Here is a 25,165-nt window from a genome sequence, read left to right as displayed (position 1 = left end):
AACACAATCCTTTGGTCTACAATTCTTCCTCGAATGTCTCATGCATACTTAATGAACAAAATGAATAAGCTTAGGTTAAACTGATTAAATTTTAAAAGATTTAGAAAGAAGAAAATGCCTATGAACTAATATAAAACTAAATACACAACAAAATAATAATATCTATATAATATCTAAAAGTAAGGTACTGTAAGAAATAGAAATAAAGCTCACCTTTTCCCAATTAAGAAAAGCTCTCAAGCAGTTCAGAACCTCTCCTTTAGCACGTTGCCTGGCAACTAACTGCATTGCTTTATTAATCACCGATTGAGAGAGAAATACATCATGCCACATGTTTGCAATAAACAAAGTTAATTTTTCAGACTCTGGAAAATCTATGAGAAATAAAATACAATAAACCTTTTATGTATGATCAAGTGAATAAATTGCAAATTAAGAATAAATTGTATTAATTTCACTGGTGCCTTGCAAGGCATCCTGCAATGGAGGAAGCTGTAAATGGGGAGCCCAGATGAGGCTCCAGTCATAGTCATTTCAAAAATCCGTTCTCGGCTGGGCGCGGTGGCTCACGGCTATAATCCCAGCACTTTGGGAGGTGAGGCGGGCGGAGCAGGAGGACAAGAAATCAAGACCATCCTGGCTAACACGGTGAAACCCCGTCTCTACTAAAAATACAAAAAATTAGCCGGGCGTGGTGGTGGGCGCCTGTAGTCCCAGCTACTCAGGAGGCTGAGGCAGGAGAATGGCGTGAACCCGCAAGGCGGAGCTTGCAGTGAGCTGAGATTGCGCCACTGCACTCCAGCCTGGGCGACAGAGCGAGACTCCGTCTCAAAAAAAAAAAGAAAAAGAAAAAAGAAAAATCCATTCTCTAACTTCCTTGTTCTCAGAATTATTCCATTTGGTATGTGTCATTATAGGCAATTTTTATGCATTACATAGATTTTTCATTACATTACATAGGCTTTTATGCATTACATTTACTCATTGAACACATAAAGCTTCTGATTTGAAGAATTTTTTAAATAAATTCTAGGTGACAATTCTTTTGTTGTAAATACTTTCTCCTACATTCTGACTTTGTCTCTTTTTTAAAAATTAATTGTAGTCTACAGACAATAAAATACCCTCTTTTAAAGTTCAATGATTTTTGACAAATGATTAAATCCACGAAACCACCACCACAACAGTCAATACCATCATCCCAAAAATTCTCTCGTTCTTGTGTTCTGCAGTGAATCACCTCACCCCAGATACAGAGAAGTCCTGATCTATTGTCACTCTACATTAGTTTGCCTTTTCTCAAATATTTATTAATGGATTTGTGTAGTATGCACTCTCTTCTGTCCGGCTTCCCTACTCAGCAGGTTGGTCTCGACATTCATCCATGTTGTTGCATACACTGGTAGTCTATTCCTTTGTATACCCAAGTAGTATTTAAGTGCTTGCTTGATATATCAAAATGTTTTCCATTCACTGGCTGATGGATATTTGTTTCCAGTTATGAGCTCCTATGAGTCAAGATGTTATATCCGTGTGCTAGTTTATGGAATGATGTAACGATCTAACTCTGTGTTTCTGCTGCATAAGTGCCTATGAGTAGAATTTCTGGGCCACAGGATAAATGAATGTTTTAATTTCATAAGAAGTTGTCAAGAGCCTTCCAAAGTAAAGATTTTTATCCTGTTTGCTGTACAATCACATCTTTTTAGTTTTCTTTGTTCTGCTTTATCTATCATTGACACACCTAAGAATAGGTAGCTCAAAGTATAAACTCACTGCACTAAACTTGATCTGTTAATTTCTGAATCCTATGTTTATCTGGTGACACTTCAGAGTAGAAACAAGACAAATAAATTATCTCCTTACAGAGTATACAAGCTAGAGGAGCAGAGAGACAGCAAACAAAATATTTCATCTTTAAGAAGTGGTAAGTGCCATGAAGGCAAATAAAGAAAAATAAGGGATCCAGGATGATTAGGAAGGTATGTGAAAATGGAGTGAAACGCAAGAGCTGAGGGAAACAGAGCAAGAAAGCTGTCAGCACAAAAGCTAGAGCTACGAATGGGCCTGTTGTGGTTGAGGAAGAACAAGAAATCCATCGTGGTCTTGGCCGAGCCCACATCCTGTTCCGTCCCACCACCCGCCAACTGCTGAACTTCATGTGTGTTTTTGTGATGTGACAATGGCCTGTCAGTCCCCTGGACAATTGTACCTCCATATGAATTTAATCACCACAGAAATCCTAACAGTCACTCCATAATGATTTGTTGAATAAATGACTGAAAGAGTAAACAAAGAAACGAAGTGGGTAAATGAAACACTTAGCAGCTTCGTTCACAACAGTAAAAGTGATGCATATACTCAATTATCCTGATGTATAAGCCCCATAAACATGGCAGTCAGAGACTGTAAAATGTTGAACACTGAGATAAGACTGATATGACATTAGATTTCGTATGTACATCATCTGATTTAAAAACACTGAGGATGTGATATAGCAAAGAATGATTCCCAATCTGATCCACTAGTAGGGCTGGAAGAAATAGTAAAGAGAAAAGAGAATCACAGGACAACCCTCACGTCACCATCTCCTTTCAGCTTTCTGTCATCTACTTCTTTTCATCAGCTTACAATTCTATCTTAAAGTTACTACCCTTTCCATCTAGTGGTACAGCAGTTTGGCTTGTCACTTAAAGTATCCCTCTCATATTTTACAGCAACTATATCTAATTCTAAAGCAGCTGCCCAGGGCACAGAACAAATAGACACAGTAACGAGAAATCCTCATTTATTTACAAGTGGAAATATATGTGCTGATATAAGTAAGCCCTAGTAAAGACCAGGTGCAGCTGGGTATAGCCAAAGCTATTCAAAGGACAAAGTATAACATTATTTTAAAAGATACACAGTAATCACAGAGCTGAAAATAGAGACTCCAGTATAAGGGAAAAAGGCAATCATATATTTTCAATACAAAATTGTCACAATCTAAGCATACCTTCTTTAAGCAGGCTGTAGCAAAACAAGCGAGCTCTTTCCAAGTCTCCAAGTTGCCGACAAATACCCACATACACCCTGCAGAGAGCATGAATGTAATTGTGGTCCATAGATATCTTCTGAATTTTTAGTTCTGAGAGAATAGAGTGAAGCAAGCACTCTGCTAAATGCTGGATTGAAAAAAAAATTAAAATGGCAATGTACACTAATATTTATCTTTAGCCTAGCAAAGATTATCTAAAAGTTACAAAACTTAAGTATCTATTGAAAAAACAAAACTTGTGCTACATCAGAAGGTAGAGCACAGTAATAACTGGTAAGAACTTACCTAGCATGTAAGTCACGAGAATCGAGGTCGGGGACATTGAAGAGATCCCCACACCTGTCTGTTTCCTATGGTTGGTAATGCTGCAGATGCCAGAATGCAAGTCTCAAAAGACCTAGCTGCACACTGTCACTACCTCTAGTCAAATAAATCATAATTTCTTGGGTTTTGCCTTATGTAATCTGTGTATGTGACTGTATGAAATACAGTATATAATTTTACTCTCATTCTTGTTTTCTAAACTCTAATTTACTCTACATACTGTTTAAATTTAAAATACTAAGTAACATTTTTTGTCCTAGGAAGAGCATTAAATAATTTGATATATGCATTCATTTCCTTTCAAAGTGACTTACAGAGCTCCTTATGCTTTCTGCAAGTAAGCAATCTAAAAAAATAAATATTTATGCCAAAATAACTCCAAGTAAACGCAGATAAGCACCAAGTGTGATCCATCTAGCACTAGAAGTCATCCATGCAAGGTTCCAGCGGATATTTAGAAAACATAGAACTATAAAAGTCCTAATAAACTACATATTTAAATTTAAACCACCCCTTTTTTCCCTCTCTTGACACTAAGCATTTGTTCCTGTTTGATTTGTAACAAACACTCAAGGAAAAGAAAAATTATGTGATAAGTTGAAGCTTTGAAGAAAATAATTTTAAGCCTCTAAACATGCCAGGATCAAGTGGATATATGCAATTTTAGTCCTGACAGATACTTTAAAAAAAAATGTAAGTAATTTGATGAATAGAAATGACCAAATCTCCAGTCTCTTATTGTATTTTAAATTTGTAAAATGCTGGCTAGAAATAAAGTAGTAGGCCGGGCGCGGTGGCTCAAGCCTGTAATCCCAGCACTTTAGGAGGCCGAGACGGGTGGATCACGAGGTCAGGAGATCGAGACCATCCTGGCAAAAACGGTGAAACCCCGTCTCTACTAAAAAAAAAAAAATACAAAAAACTAGCCAGGCAAGGTGGCGGGCACCTGTAGTCCCAGCTACTCGGGGGGCTGAGCCAGGAGAATGGCGTGAACCTGGGAGGCGGAGCTTGCAGTGAGCTGAGATCCGGCCACTGCACTCCAGCCTGGGAGACAGAGCGAGACTCCGTCTCAAAAAAAAAAAAAAGAAATAAAGTAGTCATAATGTTTACATGGATAACTCTCATCCTTGCAGTAAAACCTTTGTCCATGGTCATCTACACATTTTGCTGACAGTAAACAGCATCTGTCTTTGAGGACATGTAATCCATAATGCACTCAGAAAAGAGCAGCCACATACCTTTTTTGTTGTGCTGAATTCATAAACAACTTCTTTCTCTTGATCTCTCATTACAGGCTTTTTGGAGATATTTCCCACATATACATGACTACGAATGACAGGTAACAGATCAAAAGAAAACTCTGCAATTTTCTTCAGGGCATTAGCTATGGCTTTATCATGGGACTCCACAGTTTCTTTCGGGTTTAAAGGCAACTGTGAAACTGCACTGATGGCTGGACTAGAACAACTTCTTTCCGCATCTGTTGTTGCAATTTTAGCTGGAGGGAGGTTCCCTGAGAGGTTCTTGTGGATTCCTTCTGCAGTGACTCCCCTGGTTTCTGGTTCTGGGGACCCAGTGTCCAGGCGCAGTCTTTTAGCACTTCTCAGTGTAGACGCTGACAATGTTCTTTTCCCACCTGAATCCTGCTGAGTCCCCAAATCTCTTGACTTGTCTTGGTTACAGTCACCACCAGAGCTGCTCCCAGTTTTGACAAAAGCAGTTGCTGCTGAAGTGATAGTTTTGAATCCTATCATGGCACTGGCAGGTCCTGGTAAATTCTTACAGTCAGCAGATGGGCCTCGTGTGAGTTGAATATTCCCTTTGAGGATGTTGAGAGTCCGGGCCCTGGCAGATAACTCTGGGTACATGGTGTCAAGGATTTTCACAGAATTCTCCTGAGGCCCCCCCACAGCAGCATGGCCAGATGCACAGGGTGGGAGTCGGCCAGGCACAGGAAGTGCGTGCTTCGGTGTGGCCGCACAGAACTGCAGAGGAGATGACACTACCCTCTCACTGGCTGACACAGCAGATGGAGATGGAGAAGGATCTAGAGGAGAGGCACGTCTGGGGTCCTCTGGCCATGGAGACATGACAGGAGGCACTGGGGTTTCACATAAGGGAGAAATCTGGCCGACGGGAGAGGTTGGTGAGGAAGGACTAGAACTCGATATCAGTGGAGAGAGTGGCTGTGAAGTCCTTGGAGGTGTAGCTATCAGAGGAGCAAGCAGAGGTGGCAAAGGAGGCCCCACCTCTTGCCGTATTTTACTCAGAGTGTCAGGAGAGCAATCTGTAGGAGTGGATGTATCAGCATTTGCTAAAATGGTCTGAGTTTGGCTTCTCTGAGTTTTTGTATTAGCTTTTTCCCCTGAAAATGACTGAGCAACTTCATTCTGATGAGTTTCAACTCTGCTCGATGCTGAAGTTTTTACTGGCTTGTTTGACTGATCTTTGTTTGAAACCTTTGATCGATTCTTATTTTTGCCAGATGGCTCTAGTTTTGAGTTATAATATGTGTGATCAGATGCAACAATCTGAGTCTCGAAGTTTTGATCATATATTTGAGAACTAATCCATATACTAGGCTTAACGGGTCTATTTCGCAAACGACTTTTATCAAAGTTGGTGCTCTGACCAGTGCTTGAAACATCTTCTTGGGGACATGAAAGATTATTGCCACATGGAACCTCCTGAAATGCGGGGCCAGTGTGACTGGCTTCTGGGGACTTCTCAGCAGAAGTCACTGGGATGCAACCGGCTTCCAGCTCTCCTTGAGCCTGAGAAATAGGGATGTCTCCAGGAAAGTCACACAGTGTGACCTGGTCCACATGTGGCAGGACAGCTACGCCGCTGATAATTGTCCAGTTGTCCCCCTTTTCAATGACTAGATTCTGATCCTTATTTATAAGTACATTTATAACTTCTGAGGTCACTGTTGCTATCTGACACTGAAATGTTGTTTCGGCCTCGCAATTAGAACTTTGTTCTGTTGATGGCTGTGTTACAGAGTCAGAGCACAAGGCTGATGGCTCCACAGGTTCTGGCAGGACTTCTTTCCCACCACTGGTTTGCCCGCCTGCATCTGAACTGGCCTCTGGTCTGCTCTCAGTGTTTTCATTCTGAGGCCTACCGCCGATGGGAGAGCTGCCCTCAGTGTCCAAGGCAGCTGTCTGTGGGGCTGGTTCTGAAGCATGTGATGAGGAGGCAGTTGTTTCCCGAAATGGACTTTTCTCTTTTAAATTCTCAGTGGTCAAGTTGTTATTTATATTTAAGAGCAATAAACTGCCAGTGTCTTTACCATTGCAATCTTCAGCATTTGTCTGAAGTTCTTGCCTAATCTTGGTCAGAACCTCAGACAGAGTTTCCAAAGAACACTGAGTGAGCTGACTTGTATTTTTTAACAAATAATCATCTTCCTCTGATTCAATCCATTCTTCACAGGTTCCAAGTGTTTCCTCCTCACAGGGTTGCTTTCTGTATTTTTCTCCTGCTATTTCACTTGGCTTTAATTCTTTGTTCATTTCTTTATTTAGAATTCCTTTACTAGAACATTCAGAAACAGAGTCCCCTGAACTATAATCCCCTAATTGACAGCTCTCAAGAAACATCACAACCTCTGATGTGGAAAGTCTATCTAGCTCAGAAAAAGTACTTATGTTAAAATCTTGCAGAGCTGATGTCAAATAACCTACCTCTAAGGAAGGTCTCACCTCAGCTACACCAGCATCTGTATCTCCTGAATTTTTCTGCGAGTCATCAGGAGCATCTTGCTGTTCGCTCCCCTCACTGCAGCTAAATGCCTCACTCTCCTCTACCTCAGTGTCGTCTCCCCCTTCTCGAATGCCTGTGTAACAATATAAGGTACCAGGCAGGCTACTTTGGGAGGTATCCTGTGTCTCTCCTTTTTGGCAAAATGCTGAAGAAAAAGTAGTGTCTGCAGTGCCAAAACATTCAAGCAAAGCACCACCGGGAGTCGTAGATTTCAACTTCCAAAGTCCATTAGCATTTTGTGATGTGCTAGTAGAATCATTTGCAACAGCCAGGGCCTCACCACCAGATCTCCCTGTGTCTCCACAGCTGGTGTTTTCAACAGAAAAGCCTCCTGACATGGTCACTTCTGTGGCTGGAAGCACCTCACTGCCATCTGTCCCACTGGAGTCCAGATCTGTGGCCTGAGGCTGCCTTTGCTTTTGCCCATCTCCCTGCACTGCAGCTTCTCTCACAATGTCTTGGTTTTGGACAAGGATGTTTTCAGAAGAGAAAGATACTCTGCTATTTGTGGAACAATCAGAATTTTCTACTGGTGAAGAACCACCTGCACAATTGAAATCTAATTTTCTCCTAGAGGCAGAAACTTCTGGTGAAATGCTTTGCACAGCAGCCACCTCCCTGACGTTTTGTGTTGTATCATCTCTTTCCCCAGCACATTTTGCTATAGTTGACATACCAGTTTCGTTGCCATTATTTTCTGTTACTAAGGTAGGCTCGTTCCTATGTGGCCTCAAGTGTTCCAATTTGGCACTCTGAACCTTCTCAGTTCTTGTCTGTTTTGTGATAACTGATACTTGATTAGGCAACACCGATGCAGTGGTCTTGAATTCTACAGGACTGTTATTTTCTTTAAGAAGATTAGGCTTGGGTGTTGGTCCTCTATTTTGTAGGGATGGCATTGCCTTTTGTAACTGGCTAGTCTTTTGTTCATGTTCTGATTTAGCTTTCAGACTTTCTTCGCCACCTTTCCTTAATAAATCACTATGGTGCCATGAAGTACTTTTAACAAAACCCAAACCACTCTTGATGAAGGCAGCCTGAGAACCTATTAATGATGTGAAATCTGGCTTATTTAGTGTGAGCTCAATTCTTGGATCTTGACTTTCACATTGCCCATCTTTTGTAGCTTTCATAAATACTGACCGAGGAAGTGAATGTATTTTGGTTAAGTCTTTTACTACTTTTGCATATTCTATACCACTGCTCTTCTGATCATTAAAACTAGATGCTCCCAATTCAGGGCTCAAGGCACGCAGGCTATTCTCCAAGGTGTTTCTTCCTATAGAACACTCTGGTGGCTCAGACTGCAGATGTAATGTGTTTAAAGTTTTAGTGTGTAATTTATGTTCTGAATGAGGCAGTTCAGTAGAGAAAACTTTAGTAGTAATATCTGGATCATTACCACAGTCTAACCTAGAAGAAGACTGGGGATTACTGCCAACAGACAATGCTACCAAGGTAGAAGACGAGGAAAAACTGGTTTCAACGTCAAGCCCTGCTACATCCATTGCATCACCTGAGTCATCATCTTCTGATTCAGGTGATTCTCCTAAAGAGAACCCTTGTGTATCTTCTTTTTCCTTTTCCAATTCTCTAGATAGTCCGTGAAAATGGCCAGAAACTGTGATACAGTCTGGTTCAGAAGTGATTTCATTAATTCGTGTCCACTTAGTAAACTCTGATTTGGGTGATCCTATCATTTTGGACAATGGGATTTTTCCTTCAGATTCCATGAGTTCATTTAATGGCCTTTTGCCAAGGTGAGAAGAACACAACTCGGACTTCCTAGGGGCAGCTTCCTTCTCTTGTGCAGGGCTGGCAGACAATCTCTCAATGCACAGACCTCGAGTGAGTTTACGAACGGTCTTCTCAGTTTGCACTGACTTATCCATTTCTCTAACCTCCATTTGTGTCTTTGTCTCATGTAAAATGTCTCTTTTTCTATCACTCATGGATCGAGATGCTGTGGTCCAGTGTTTTTCACCAACTAAGGAGTGTGTGGCAGAAGATTCTCTCAGTGTTGCTGTGAAAGTCTCAAGTCCAGCAGTTGTCACTTTATTTACTTCCCATGTATTCAGAGCTTGGATAGCTTCATGTGATTTGAGCTTTTCCTCCCATGTACCACTTCCTTTACTTTTTCTCAATGAGCCAAAATAATTCTGTGATTCAGCTGTATCATCTTCTGAAACGGACTCAGCAGAATTTCTAAGTTGGATTGAGTCATTGTCGCTGGAATCTGCATACTCTCCAAAGAAGGTTTCCTTAAAAAATATGAATTATACTTGTCAAACACTAATTCAACAGATTAACATGACTATCAACTACATGCATTATTTTTTAAAAGTACATGTTTCCTGAAGAATCTTTATAATCACATTTGAGCAGGGGCAGGCTAGAGCCTGGAATCTCTGTGGTGAGTGGGGAGTTCTCCAGCTTTGGTCCAACACTGTTCTGCTCTCTCCTTAAGGGTGCCCAGCAACCCACAGAGACACCTCCCCCAATAACAGACATGCTTCCAAGTGCCACACTCCACTCTACACAGGGTTATGTTTGTTCTCTTAACTTTCAAACATTCCTACTTGCACACTGTTACTTCCCCATCATCTAGTAACAAAGGCTCTGACCCAGGTTGCTGGTCTCTGGCTTCATAGCTCTCTATTTCTTCTCCCTCTGGTGTATCTGACTTGTGCCCGGTACAGCCTTGTGCAGGGGGGGAGGGGTGTTGTCTTGTGGGTATCTCCCACCACATACCTCCTCCCCAACATGTCCTCACAGAGTGCTGCAGCCTGACTGATGTCATCAACCACACCTGTGCTACCCTTACAACGCTCTCTCCCTCCCAGCCCGTTCTCCGGCCACCTCTGCTCCAGAACCTTTTCCTGACCCCCAACTCGTCCCCTCCTGAGTTAACTGCCTAGAGCATGTGGCCCACTTGGCTTGCGCTGACACCATCAACCACCTTGTCTCTATTCTGTTAGAGAACAGTGGACTGGTGAAGATTAACAGCTGCTGACATCAACTTGCTCCTACTGAAAGAATTCTTTCCTCTTTTGAACTCCAGAGTACCACCATCTCCTGGATTTTGTCTATTCTGCCCTTGTTTTCAATCTCCTTTCCTCGAACTTCTTCTACTTGTCACTTACATAGGGATGGCTCCCCAGGGTCCTAACTGGGACTCCATCTTCTCCTCCTCCACACTCTTACTGGATGATATCAGAGCTGCATGACTTCTACTGCACTCAAACGCTGGCAGGTCCTGAACGTCTGTGCACCACCACAGCCTCCCTCCAGTACCTTGCCTGTGTATATGCATGCCTCATATCTAACATTCTATACGTTATTCTCCCAAACAGGGTCTCTTCTTATATTTGCTGTTTTTCAACATCTTGGACTCCTCCATCTACCCTAACTGCCACATTTAAAATGTCACCAAATGCTGCTCATCTGACCTCATAACATTTTTCAAACCAGTTCCCACCTCTTTAACACCAGTGCCACAACTTAGGTTCAGGTATCAAGAATTAAGTGAGCTGCGGCTAGGCGCAGTGGCTCACGCCTGTACTCCCAGCACTATGGGAGGCTGAGGTAGGCGGATCACAAGGTCAGGAGATCGAGACCATCCTGGCTAACACCATGAAACCACATCTCTACCAAAAATACAAAAAAATTAGCTGGGCATGGTGTCAGGCACCTGTAGTCCCAGCTACTTGGGAGGCTGAGGCAGGAGAACGGTGTGAACCTGGGAGGCGGAGCTTGCAGTGAGCCAAGATCGTGCCACTGTGCTCCAGTCTGGGCAACACAGCGAGACTCTTGTCTCAAAAAAAAAAAAAATTTACTTGAGCTGCTTATTAAGCCGCTACCTTGCCTGTGGTCTTGTCTATTTTCTGACTATCACCCCACTCCCTACTCATTCATACTGAAATGAAACTTTCAAATAACAATCTATCTTTCAGTTTACGTCTTTGGATTCATCAAAGATTTCCCCCTTCAGGATAAAGTGGGAACTCCTTGGGAGGATGCACATGGCCTTTCCCAGTCTCACCTGCATGAATCTGCCACACACAGAGCTCACCCTTGCTTCTGCACTCTTGTGAGAACAGCTCCTCCACCTGAAGCACCCCCACTCACTCCTTAAAACTCAGTGTGGGGACCGAATCTTCAGAAGAATCCTGCCTGCCCCCCGACCTGCCCCGGCTTCCATTCAGGACTGAGCTGCTTTTCTTTATCCTCCTGAGGAGCGTGTTTTCCACCACTGCAGGGCTCTACACAGCAATCCATCTGTTTGCTCCTTTACTGCTCCCACCTCCACACAATGAATCCCACTAAAAGGCAATGGCATCTTTCGTCACCTCTGCACACCCAGTGTCTAGCCTGGTCCCTGGAACATAACAGGTACACATGGTGTTTTCATAAAGAAAGAAACTGATTCCAGGAGCAAAACATGTATCTGCTCCTTAAGCCAAAAATATATATATCTGCTTCATAAAGACTAACTTCCTAAGAAACTACTATAAACCATTCAGCAAACACACAAAAACATGATGAATTCATCAAATAAAGGTAGAGAACTCAGCTACACTAGGTTAAGGGGCATGGATGCTGTATACATGGATTTTCCCATCACTATATAACTCCATATATACAAATGTCTTTAATTCAGTTATTCCACATCAACAGATAAAAACAATGAAGACAAAGTCTTCCTATAGAAAACTTGTAATTTGGTTGTGGAGAAAGACTAACAAAAATGCAACCCTAATACAAAGTGAAAAAATTCATATTATGTATGTTGATCCAAAGGGTAGTGGCATGCTTTTTAAAATCCTCATGTTACCCCCTAACAAAATTGGCTACAATGAATAGTCTTTGCAAGAATATCATTAAATCCTTTGAGCATCAACAACATATTAGGATAGACAATGTACCCACTTGGTAATTCAAACTCAGAGAGCAAAACTCACAGGTGCAAATGAAGAAGGTAAGGAACCCGGGCGTGGTGATGCCATCGGAGGGGGTGAGGGCACTGGTGACAGAAGAGGAGGGGGAAGTCTGAAGAAGTCAATTGCAGCTTGAAGATCGTCATCAAAAAAATGGTCATGGTCAACAAATTCAGTGCTGCCACTGTCATGATGACTTTGTACTAAAACCTCAAGATTTCCATTCTCATTAAAAACATGGTCAGAACTACAATTTGTTCCACTGGAACTCTGTTTTTCCACATTTTGACATAAAAAGTCCTCCTTTATCTCCATGGACAGTTTTGTGAGGCATGTCTGCACATTTGAGGTCCTGAGAGGGCTGCCTTGTGTTAGAGGTAGCGTACCATCTTCCCCAGGCACTCTGGAGCTGGTGATTGCTTTGGCAGGTTTTTCTGCGTCGGGGAACAAAAATAGGTATCAGGTATTTACAATATCAAGAAAACTTAAAAACAAAACAAAAAAGCAAACCTTATTACAACAGTTCAAAATGCTTGAAATATTAATTCCAAGTAAGCAGAAACATTTTTTAAAAGGCAACCAGTTGCTTTCTAAACATTATCCTAGAAAATCAATACATTTCATACAAGTATGCTAGTCTTGCAGTAAGAAAAGTGAGACAGACAGGTGAGACGGACTGGTAGGTGGATGGATGACACAGCTGGAAAGACATCCAGGTTCATGAAAACGGGCCTTGCTGGCTCACTCGGTCTCTGGATGAATCTTCCCATACAAACAGCAGAATGTGGCAGAGAAACAACTTTGTGCCCATAGGTTGATAAAGAACACTATTTTCTGTCCAAAAAGTGATTTGAAATCAAATAATATCAAGCCTACCCATGGCCATATCTGTACAATGCTCTCTAACTAAGAGATCTGATGAGGTCTACGAATACTCAGTATGATAATGCAACAGCAAAGTTCCTATAAAAACCTAATCCTTTCAGGGTCTTGATTTTGGTAAACTTCAGTGGTACTAATTATTAACAAAAACATTTGATCCCATAACCATTTATTATATTTGCAAGCTTTAAAAATAAGTTTCCTAGAGGATCCAGGGCTCCTTGGATAAACGGCTGATTATAGGGCTGGGGAGGGAAAATCCAAGTAGAGATTGAAATACCTTGCGGTACCAGAAGTAAACAACTTAAAAAAAAAAAAAAAAATGGAGTATTTATGAAGGGCCCAAGAGCCAATCTAAAGAAGCTCCCACCAAAGCTAAAAGGATAGCACTGAATAAAGCAGCAATTATAGCAGGCAAGATCCACTGCTGGAGGCTAAAATCAGCAGGTGACAATTAGAAAGAAACAGAATATTTGCACAATGTTAAAGAATCTTTCTCAAGTTGATTCATTAGGAAAAAAAGAGTAACTTTACAACATAAAAACCTGCAGATACCACCTTAACCAAGTGATCAAGGTTAGAGCCCAGTGATAATACATATCCACATCACCTATCCCTAGAACAACTCCCTGAGCAAAGAGAAACATCACCACTGTGACGCTCTTGCCTTAAATTATTTACACAACCTCAATATAACATGAGAAAACATCAGATAAGCCAAAGCAATGGGCTTTCTACAAAATAATATTCTCCCAAAGTGTAAAAAACAAAAGAGATTAAAAAAAAAAAAAAAAAAAACAGGAACTTTTGGACTGGAGGAGGTGAACGCAAGATGACTACTAAAGGCTTCCTGTACGGCATCCTGGAAGGAAAGGAGGATCCCTGGGGAAAACTGTGAAATTCACAGTTTAGTTAATAGGGTTGTACCAAATGTCCTGGTTTTGATCACTGGTAACTGAAAATGTTAAAAATCCTGCAATCTGCTAAGGGATCCATGGAGATTCTCTAAACTATTTTTGTAACCACCCTCATATGAAAATGAAAAGCTAAAACAAAAGAATATGTCTTATGGTATAAGAAGATTCCAAAGATGCCATGTTTTCCCTTCTACTTTGGAAAAATTAACGTAATATATTTACCCCTCAAAAGCATATTTTTAAATACAAACATTAGATTATGAAATGAAGAACAGCTCTTTTAATAACAGCTTGACAACAGAAAATCAAATGCTTAAAATAGAACGCTGATTGATACAGAAGGAAAAGAAGCATCCCCCGGTTGCTTCTGCCTAAACAGATGAATTGATAAATTATAAACTGAGGGGACTAATTTAGGAGTTGTGGGCACCATGTGGTTAATACCAGTGGCTACCTAGTAGGTGAACTGAGGGAAACATCTACTTAACGAAATCCCATCAAATATGCCTCTGTACACTCGACAAGTTCTGAGTCCACCATAAGTAAGAATCAGTAACTTGTCCCTTAAAGTTTTTTTCCAAGGAAACTGTCTTTAGAAGCCTGAGAGGAAAATACGGTGCAGGTTTCCACAGACTAAGAACCTCAATGACCCATGAATTTACAGCAGCTAATCATAAGAAATTAGTAAAACGACAAAAAGCTAAATAAGTAGCACTTTTGTCTTATACAAGACAGCTATCTTCTCCCCTTCCACTCAGGATAGCTAAATCCACTGTAACTGTGAATATGCTAGAATGCCTCCTTGATACTCTGAAAATCAAGATGTTCAACCAAAGGAACTGATAAACTACATTAAAAATAAACGAAGCTAAAGTGCTCACGGATTGATCAAATTCACGAAATGATTCTGAAGAAACTGCATCCTTCAAGTCTCCCCTCTCCACCTGACAGTACGCCTCTGCTACTCGACCTTCTAGTGTTTTTGAAGGTTCTCTGATGAAAGCTAAATGTATTCACTGGGATTAAAATTCACGCTGAAGGGAAACGAGTTTTGTATAATTACAAGTACTCATTCATGTTTATTTCATTCTTTCAATGTTAGAATCAGGAGCTAGTAAAAACTAACAGCTGCAATGCCTACGGTAAACCTCTCTACTTTCACATATGAAATCCATTTCTGTAAGCTTCTCTCTCACCTGGGATACATCTGCCGCCTTCACCAGGTAGTCTGTGTGTTGTGTTTACACAGAGCCAGAGTTCCTTCAGAAGCAGTTTTACTTTTCCTGTGAAACACAGTAAAGCATTAAAGTCACGTCATTTGGCTCACCGTACACAAGGCCAAATCATACTTCTGTGAAAACAGGGTTTATTAGGGACTTAGGAAATTAGGTAACTTAAACATCTTCCCCAAACTCAACTACTGCACACAATGCAGTTATTGATAAAAAGGTCTGCAATACTTTAGCTAAAAATTGAAGGCTGAAGGTACATTTGTTTGCTTATTTTTAAACAAATTTGGTGGCAGAGGCAAGGGATTCAAAAGACCATGTGTACTTGTTGTTAAAGGGTTTTATTACCCCTTTATGTATGCATGGGACAAATGAATCTTTGGCCCACATATTTTCACCAGAGACTGCTTGGAGATGGGGGAAGGAAACACAGTTAATAACTGATAAGGGATCTGGGCTCTATGTATTCTATAAGGAGTGGAGAAGCATCCCTCAGTTATAAGAGGTTATCAGAAAAGTCATTAGACTTGACCATGCTGTAATTAACCTGGGGAGTTCAAGGATTACAGATAATCCATCAATGGACTTGAGGAGAGACGGTATGGGAAATGTGTGTGTATGAACATATGGATAGAAACCAATCATCACACACACAAGCAGACAGAGAAGCACATACTTTTATAAGGAAAGTAAAACCTTTGGAATTTTTATACATTTTCAAAGAGATGTAAATTCCTAAAATAGTTAAGAACCAGTAATTCAAACTGAAAGGCCAAGGGATGCTGTAACTAAGACAGCCCTAATGCGATACATGTAACATTAAGAATATTATACTCTGGTTTTAAAGCTTTTCTACATTAATAGAAATTTCAAAACCTTCTAAAGCAAAAAGCGTTTATGAAAATATAATTATGAATAGCTTGTGGTGAAATGTGCATAAAAAAGACAACCCATACTAATTAAAATTCAACTAAAAGTAGCTTAAGTGTATGTAACTCTCAGGCCACCTTAAAAGTTCTATTAGAGTTTCCTTGAACTTAAGTTTTTTAAGTAACCTTAAGCATTTACTGAAATTAGTGAAATATTTAATCCAGTTCAAGAGAAGCTTAAAGACCAACCTTTAAAAACCAAAATGTCTCAGGGAATCACAGATTTTGTAAGAGATTAGCTCTACTTAAGCTGGCAGACTGCTCGCTCCAAAAAATGAAGTCCACAGAAAGGGGACAGGACAACTGTGGAGGACAGCTCAAGTAAGTGTGAAAGGCTGGACACGGCCAACTCTCCTGAGCCAAAACAACCTTCTGATTGCCACTGTGTGTGAGCTACATCCATTTTTCAGTTCCAAAATTCTGTGATCGAATAGCTTATCTACATTGTGATATAACCTACCCAAAAGCCTGCTTCCAAACACTGTAATCCCCTTTGCTTAAATGACCTGACCGGGATCCCTGCTTATTACGTATACCCAAAGCAGCAAACAAGGAACCTTAAAAAAAAAGAAAAAAAGTTACTTTTCCATTCTTATGGAGGCTATCATCCAGAGCTATGCCTTTTCTAACTGAGCATTCCAACTGCTAATCTGACCCAAAAAAATAAATAAAAGCACTCTACTCCTAAACAAAGCAGAAAAAAAATCTTCAGCGTTAACTTCATACTTAGTGAATTGCACGACTTCCCCTAATCCTTTAAAATTCTTCCTTTATCAAACTCTAAGGCATGTATGAATATTTAAGGATTTACATATTCATTGATGAAATTTCTTTCCTACTTCGTTGCTTTGTCATCTTCTGTATCCATACCACACTTCTTTAATCAGGGTAGGCTACTGAATATCCATTACAGCGTAGTTCTTATTCTGTTTTTTCCTTTTGAAAAACTGTCTTCTTCTGAACATACACTCTTCCCTATAAACCATCTGCTTGTCCTCTTCCACAGAAAACCTCTATGGGACTTTGAATGTTTCTGTGTATTTATAAATATATTTGGGGAAATTTTACATCTTTATACTTTGTATCTTCTCATCCAGGAACATAATGTTTATGTACTCAGGTCTTCCCTAACGCTTTTAAGGAATGTTTCAGTTTTCCTTAGAAACACTGTATACTGATTTCAGGTCTTTTCTTAGACATTTGCTGGTTCAGGTACCACTTGAGAATGGGTTGTTCTTATTCCATTCCTTTTCTAACAGGTAAATAATGGAACAATGTATATGTTCATTGTATATGCCAGTACTTTACCAAGCTCTATTACTTCTAATTCCAAGTGCAGTTGAGTCTTTTGAATTCTCTACATTAGTAATATCATCTGAAATAATGACAATTTCAACTTTCCTTTATTAGTATTCACAGCTCTCACTCTTCTGCATTTATTCTGTTGCACTGGTTCAGGCCTCCAGCACAAAAAAAAAAAAAAAAGGGGGGGGGGCTAACAAAAAGCATGCTTGCCTTGTTTCTGACAGTAATAACTATACTTTGAATGTTCCACCTTTCTCAAGTTAAATTTTTTTTTCTAGTACCTCATCAATTTTTTGAAATTGGGACTAGGTGCTGAATTGAGATGATCCCAACATTCTCTGACCCAGATGTAGTATTCCTGAGATAAACCTTCAAGCATAATTTGTCTGTATTCTAAATTATGTGTAGATTTAATTTCTTAAAATTTTATTTAGTATTTTTGCAGCTATATTAACAACAGAAGAGTCCTGAGTCTTGAGAATATGTGTGCATGTTATTTGGTTTTGGTACAGCATTATGCTAGCCTAACAGAATGAAATGGAAACATTCCTTATTTTCTAAGTTCTGAAACAAAAAAATTAATAATAGAGACACTAGTTTTTCACTGAATGTTTACAAAGCTCACCTATAAACTATCTGGATTTATTATGCTGTTAGATCTTTAACTATTCTTAAAAATTTCTTCCTGGTTATTTTAAGTTTGCAGCAATTGTTCTAAATCAATTTGAGAATTTTTCCTAGAAAATGGACCATTCTACTTACATTTTCACATCTGAATATGAACTTGTGAATTAAGAAATTTCTCTACTGCAGTTTTAATGCTTTCTCGATCCTGGTGCTGCTATCTTTTTGTTTGTTTAATCCAAGTTTACGAAAGAGATGTTGGTTTCATTAGCATTACAAAGAACCAGCTATCAGATGTAATTGTACTAAATCAATTGCTTTGTTTCCTATTTCATTACGTTTGCATTTTCATCATTTTTTTCCTTCATTTAAACAGTTCATTCTCTGTATTTATTTTCTAAAGTGACAATGTATCACGTAAGGCCATAACAGATTCCTTTGAACAGTGAAGGACTGCCCTACTGTTTACTTTCAAAACAGTTTAGTATTTCAGTTCTTGTCTTCTCTGTTATCCAAGAGAGGTTTTTTTGTGTGTGTTTATGTGAGTTGAGTTACTAGGTAAGTTTTGCAGGTTTTGTTTTTGCAGGGGGAGGGGGATTTTTATTAAAAGCTCATATTAAATTGTCGGTATTTTTTGTTGTTTACTTACTAGTCAACTTTTATACGTTTGAAAAGTATTTTAACGAACTCCAGGTGTGCGGTTTACAAAGCGTTGTATATAAATTATCCATTTGGGGCCGGGCGCGGTGGCTCAAGCCTGTAATCCCAGCACTTTGGGAGGCCGAGACGGGCGGATCACGAGGTCAGGAGATCGAGACCATCCTGGCTAACACGGTGAAACCCCGTCTCTACTAAAAATACAAAAACTAGCTGGGCAAGGTGGCGGGTGCCTGTAGTCCCAGCTACTCGGAGGCTGAGGCAGGAGAATGGCGTAAACCCAGGAGGCGGAGCTTGCAGTGAGCTGAGATCTGGCCACTGCACTCCAGTCCGGGTGACAGAGCGAGACTCCGCCTCAAAAAAAATAAAAAATAAAAAAAATAAATTATCCATTTGGAACTGTGATTCCAATTCCATCCCTTGTCCGCTTTTGCTCTCTCTTTCTAAAAAACATATTGGAGTCTCTCATGACAAAAATAGATGTGACCAGTCCCCCTAGATTTCCAAGAGTATTGCTTGACATCGTTTCATACTCTTAGGTACACACTAGCGGTATCTTCTTGGCAAACTATACTTTTAATCAACATTTCAATCATGTAAATTCATTTCTAAGCTTTTATTATTTTTTTGCCTTATATGACTGCTTTAATGTCAGCATTGCTTGGAATATTTTTATCCATCCCTCTAATATTCAGTCAGTTTCATCTAATTTTAGGTATTTCTTATGAAGGTGCCAGAGATGGAGACTGCACACAAAAATCATGCTCAATACTTGGTGGCCCCTATGAATATGAATATTCCATTTGTTTTCTGCTCAGGAAAGTTTCCTTCTGTCATGTCTTGATCACCTTCTCTCCTTATGGTACCGTTCTCCCGAAGTCCTAGGAGATGCATATTGAGACATCTGGCTTTGTCCTCCAAATCTTGTTATTTTCTCTAGTATCTTTCATTTGTTTGTCCCTTTGTACGATGTTCTCAACTGCCTAGGATTCAGTCTCTAGGATCAACTTAATTGATATTTTATTTGTCCATCCAGTATTTCCACCTTTCTACTGGGTTTATTTTATTTATGCAATTGGAGTTTTAATTTTCAAGATCCACAGCTGGTTCAATTTCATAGCAGCAGCCTATGGACATGTTCTTACGCTTTCTCTAAAGGAAATGCAATCAGTTTTCAGCATTTCCTTCTCATTCATAATTAAAGAGTTTCTCTCAGTCTTCTCGCATCTGTTGCTTTTCTCTTTTTTCTCACTGCTTTTTCTCTAAGTTTTAGATAAGAGTTTAGGCAGAACCCTCCTGGCTAATATGGTGAAACCTCGTCTCTACTAAAAAATACAAAAAACTAGCCGGGCGAGATGGCGGGCGCCTGTAGTCCCAGCTACTCGGGAGGCTGAGGCGGGAGAATGGCGTGAACCCGGGAGGCGGAGCTTGCAGTGAGCTGAGATCCGGCCACTGCACTCCAGTCCGGGCGACAGAGCGAGACTCCGTCTCAAAAAAAAAAAAAAAAAAAAAAAAAAAAAAAGAGTTTACGCAGAACATCTTTGGCAGACAAAGTATATTTCTTCAGCCTACATTTTTAGTGCTATTCCTTTAGCAGTAAATGTAGATTCTCATTTCATAAATCTGTGGGACCCTGCCTTGCAGAGGAAGCAGTGGAAAGTGGATGGAGTTGTGAGGGTTTACATGGAGTATATAAACATCTTATTTTCTGGGAATAGGAGGAGCTAGCCCTCAAAGCAGTCATAATTACCCAATTTTCTGATATCCACACCCTCTCTGAGGAGCTCCAATGTCATAGCTAAAACTTTAGAAAACTAAACTGGGGCCACAGTTCATGAGCAAAGGCCAGAAACAATTTTTGAAAACCAGAAGGGTGGCATTCTTTTCACCCTTTAATCAATTACCTGGCAAAATGCTAATGTCCTGCTCCTTCTCCCACTCCCTGCCACCTCTGATTTGGGAAAACTCGCAGCTTCTGCAATGAAAACTTACTTTGTGAGAGCTGCTATTTTCTCTGCAATTGCAGGTTTCATCACCAATTGATACTATCTGCTGTGCTTCTTCCTCATTTCTTCTACTGATGGTAATCTTTGTAACTATCCAGGAGCTGCTGCTGTTTCTGTTTTTTTTTTTTTTCTGGTCGAAAATTTTTGTTGGAATTTGAAAGAAAAGCAAGGCAAAGTGGCACTCAGCCTTTTTTTATAAAGTGAAGTCAATCTAATACTCTGGTGCTTACTTTGCAAATCTTTTCCATAAGTCAAGTATTAGTGTTAACAATACACTTAAGAAGTAAGGATAAACCCATCAAGGTCCACAGCTAAATAACCAGCAGATTCCCAAAAACTTTATATATTTGGGAAAAGTAAAATATACAACAGACACTATCCCTGCCCTGACTAAGAGGGTAGATAGAAACAAAATGTAAGACAATTTTACTTGAGATAGTAATAAGGTATTTGAAACAAATACAACAGAATGTAGGGATAGAGAGCAACTACAGAAAGAGGACAGAAGGGTTCTGCTTTGAATAGTAAGGCTTGGGAATAGCTGAATTGTAAAACAAATCTGTCAGTCCAAAAACGAAGATAATTCCATTCAACCGCTGACTACTGAATGGGAAAGTGAATGTTGTCAAGTCTTCTAGTTCTTTCAGCAGTAACTATTACTTAAAGTCTCACTTTCCATACACAGGAGAACAAGAATCTAGTCAAAAGCTCATGGAATCATATCTAGGGATAGTGGTAGGTGAGCAATCAATGCCCAGGCAGCTGAAAGGCGGGAACTGTTAAAGCCTTACACTAAGGAAAACATGAACTTGTACTCTGAATTTTTTAAAATATTAAAGAAAAAAAGGTAAAGGTGACTTCTAAGAGACATCACATACCTGCACACAATTTAAATGTTTTTAATCATTTCCACTTGGAGAAAAAAATTACACATTAGTGAGATGAAATACCATTATTTACTAATTAAACATTTTAAATGCATCCCCACAAAAAACCTCTGAGGTAGAGCAGAAATTCAAATTCATATTTCCATTTTTAAAAGGAAAATGAAAATACAAAAACGGAAAGCAAATGGCAGAGTCACACAACAAATGGAAGGACTGAAGTGAAAATTCTCATTTCTCACCTCTAGAGTTATGCTTCTCACCTATGAGACGTGGCGCTAAGTAATGCAGTGTGTCCACATTTGTGTATTACATTCCCTTGTTTCATGACCATCACTTTTCTTTGCAATTGTGGGCCTTCCCTAAACTTTTCTGTCTATACTATAGGGCTTTACTATATAATACACTATAAGGCTTGAACTCTACAGTTTTCCTGCCTGACTTTAACATTTTCTTATATAATTGGTACTTAGGAAATTTAATAAATTAATTTGATAAATTATAATCCGCAGAGAAAATCTGTATTCATTAATTGAAAAGAGCAGATATTATATCTCCAATTAGTTTTCCTATCCCAAACAATATTGATTTTTGACTCTTTTATTCACTGTATTATTTTAGAAGACAATAAGCTGATTATATTTGGATCTAATGAAGACACAATAACACATGACTTCTGCTAAACTGAAACATCTACTAAGCCCTGGCACTTTCACAATTACATGTAGGAGCAAAACACAGCCTCACAACCCACTAAGAGTAATACACAACACTAAAACAAAAATTGCAATATACTCACTTTTATCTATGCTTCCATATGAATCACTTGAAATTTGTGTTCCGATATGTCTCAACTCTAAAAACATGGAGAAAAAATGGTTAATAAAATACTACATATCAAAAAGAAATTTATGTAAGCATTAACTGAATACTCACCCTTTTCATTTTTCTGTTTAGAAAATTCGTCAAGCCTTTCCTGTGAAAACAAAACATTAATAGTGTTTATGCTGAACAAGAAGTGCAGCCATTCTAGACCAAATGTAAAACAGGTGCAACTTAACAGGCAGCTGGGACTGTTTTTGCCAGGGGGCCTCGTGTCTGACTCCTACGTGAGTTACAACACAGAGACACTACAGAGGCCCTGGAGCCACATATTTAAGGTGTGTGTATGCTGCTTTCATCTAGTACCTGTGTCTTCTTAAATTCCTTTTCAAGTATTTTCTTTTCATTTCTCAGTTGCTTGAAGTCTTGAGTTTGCTTGACAGCAGCCTCTTTATTTAAGTCCAATGAAGCAACAGGGAGAGACAAATAATTTACTAACTTTACTACTGTGGTTAATGAAATACTCAAAATTTTATCTATTACAAGTTTTTCTCATTTCTTAAAACTTTGAAATAAATTTTGTAAAAAGCCATTGCTCCTTCCGTATTTTATCATCAGGGCTGAATGCAATACACTTTTTTCTTTAACTGTCATTTAAAGCAGAGAACTAGCATGGGCCTTAAGAATCCTTTCCAAACCAGGCACAGCAATCCCAACCCCCAGTTAGGGAAGAATTCAAAGCATAAAAGGGAGTTGCCCTCCCATTTCAGTCACTGGCAACCTTGAAGTCTTAGAAATTTTAGAAATGCGATTTTATCTCAGAATATAGTGCCTTTATTAGGGAGGGGAGAGGTGATCTTCTCAATGCTTATTACAGATATGGTTATTCTTCCCTGGAATTCCCTTCAACAAGTTAGCTAAAGATAATCCCTAGGACCTTTATTAGATATCCATTTTTAGATAATAGATCTCTTTTTTTTTTTTTTTTTTTTTTTTTGAGACGGAGTCTCGCTCTGTCGCCCAGGCTGGAGTGCAGTGGCCGGATCTCAGCTCACTGCAAGCTCCGCCTCCCGGGTTCCCGCCATTCTCCTGCCTCAGCCTCCAAGTAGCTGGGACTACAGGCGCCCGCCACCTCGCCCGGCTAGTTTTTTTGTATTTTTTTAGTAGAGACAGGGTTTCACCGTGTTAGCCAGAATGGTCTCGATCTCCTGACCTCGTGATCCGCCCGTCTCGGCCTCCCAAAGTGCTGGGATTACAGGCTTGAGCCACCGCGCCCGGCCGATAATAGATCTCTTTATTAGAGATCTATTTTAGGTAATCCTTCATTCTGATTTCTGGTTCTGAAGCCTCAAATGGTCCAGACATACTATTAAGAATCTGACCAGTATTGACTTTACATAAATACGCTCATATACAATTACTAACTAAAATCCCATGAAAAACCTCACTAACAATCCTCTCCTGACTCCTCTAACAAGTACGGGTATTTTTTACTCAGTAATCTTTATTACGTCACATTGATAATTTTTACTAGAAAAAATATTTTTTATACATGAAAAATAAAGGCGACATTTTGCTTCACAGAAAGTCTGTTCTAAAACCTGCATATATAGTCTTACTGGCACTTCAGATTTCTTTAAAAACATTTCCTTGCAGTGGCTCACGACCATACCAGCTCTTTGGGAGGCTGAGCAGGTCTCTGGAGCCCAAGGTTCAAGACCAGCCTCGGCAACACAGTGAAACTCTGTCTCTCCAAAAAATTAGTCGGGTGTGGTGGTGCACACCTGTAGTTCCCAGCTACTCAGGAGGTGGAATAATCACTTGAGTCTGGGAGGCTGAGACTGCAGTAAGCCATGACTGTGCCAATGTACTCCGGCTTAGGTGACAGAGTAAGACCCTGTATCAGAAAAATAATAATAATTTCCTTGGCCGGGCACAGTGGCTCACGCCTGTAATATCAGCGCTTTGGGAGGCTGAGGCAGGAGAATCACTCAAGCCAAAGAGTTCAAGACCAGCCTGGGCAACCCTATCTCTACAAAAAATTTAAAAATTAGCCAGGTGTGGTAGCACACACTTACAGTCCCATCACTCTGGAGGCTGAGGCTGGAGGATCGCTTCAAGGCAAAGTTACAGTGAGCTATGATTTTGCCAATGCACTCCAGTCTAGGCAACAGTGAGACCTGTCTCTAAAAAATACAAGAAGTGGGGCCAGGGGCGTTGGCTCAACATGGTGAAATCCCATCTCTACTACAAATATAAAAAAATTAGCCGGATGTGGTGGCACATGCCCCATAGGCCCAGCTACTCAGGAGGCTGAGGCAGGAGAATCACTTGAACCCAGGAGGCGGAGGTTATAGAGAGCCGAGATCACCCCACTGCACTCCAGTCTAGGAGACAGAGCGAGATTTCGTCTCAAAAAAAAAAAAAAAAAAAAATTCCTTTTTAAATAAAAAATGTGGCTGGGTGCAGTGGCTCACACATGTAATCCCAGCACTTTGGGAAGCTGAGGCAGGCAGATGCCTTGAAGTCAGCAGTTCAAGACCAGTCTGGCCAACATGGTGAAAGCCCGTCTGTACCAAAAAATACAAAAATTAGCTAGGTTTGGCCTGTAATCCCAGATGCTCAGGAGGCTGAGGTGGGAGAAACTCTTAAACCCGGAAGGCAGGGGTTGCAGTCAGCCGAGATCGCACCACCTGGACGATCGCACCACCTGTCCAGCCTGGGCAAAAGAGTGAGACCCTATCTCAAAAAAATAAAATAAAATAAATAAAAAATTTAAAAAGTTTAAAAATTAAAAAAAAAAATTTGTTTAAATACAACAGACACTTATCTCTACATTCT

General features: G+C 40.0%; 1 protein-coding gene across 1 annotated transcript in view; it reads right to left on the bottom strand.

Moving 5' to 3' along the window:
* Window positions 1-25,165, bottom strand: part of ICE1 (interactor of little elongation complex ELL subunit 1) — a 67,268-nt gene that overhangs the window by 20,442 nt on the left and 21,661 nt on the right. The window contains exons 8-15 of the mRNA XM_033178755.1: window positions 22,691-22,773; window positions 22,439-22,478; window positions 22,302-22,358; window positions 15,065-15,151; window positions 12,094-12,503; window positions 4,603-9,393; window positions 2,999-3,167; window positions 214-374 (exon numbers count right to left, since the gene is read on the bottom strand). Coding sequence (XP_033034646.1) covers window positions 214-374; window positions 2,999-3,167; window positions 4,603-9,393; window positions 12,094-12,503; window positions 15,065-15,151; window positions 22,302-22,358; window positions 22,439-22,478; window positions 22,691-22,773 — 5,798 coding nt within the window. The remainder of the gene's footprint in view (window positions 1-213; window positions 375-2,998; window positions 3,168-4,602; window positions 9,394-12,093; window positions 12,504-15,064; window positions 15,152-22,301; window positions 22,359-22,438; window positions 22,479-22,690; window positions 22,774-25,165) is intronic.

Source organism: Trachypithecus francoisi, unplaced genomic scaffold (genome assembly GCF_009764315.1).
Source record: "Trachypithecus francoisi isolate TF-2019V2 unplaced genomic scaffold, Tfra_2.0 Lachesis_group2, whole genome shotgun sequence".
NCBI classification, from domain to species: domain Eukaryota; kingdom Metazoa; phylum Chordata; class Mammalia; order Primates; family Cercopithecidae; genus Trachypithecus; species Trachypithecus francoisi.
Note: the sequence above shows the minus strand (reverse complement) of the source record. Positions and strands in the feature narration are given on the sequence as shown.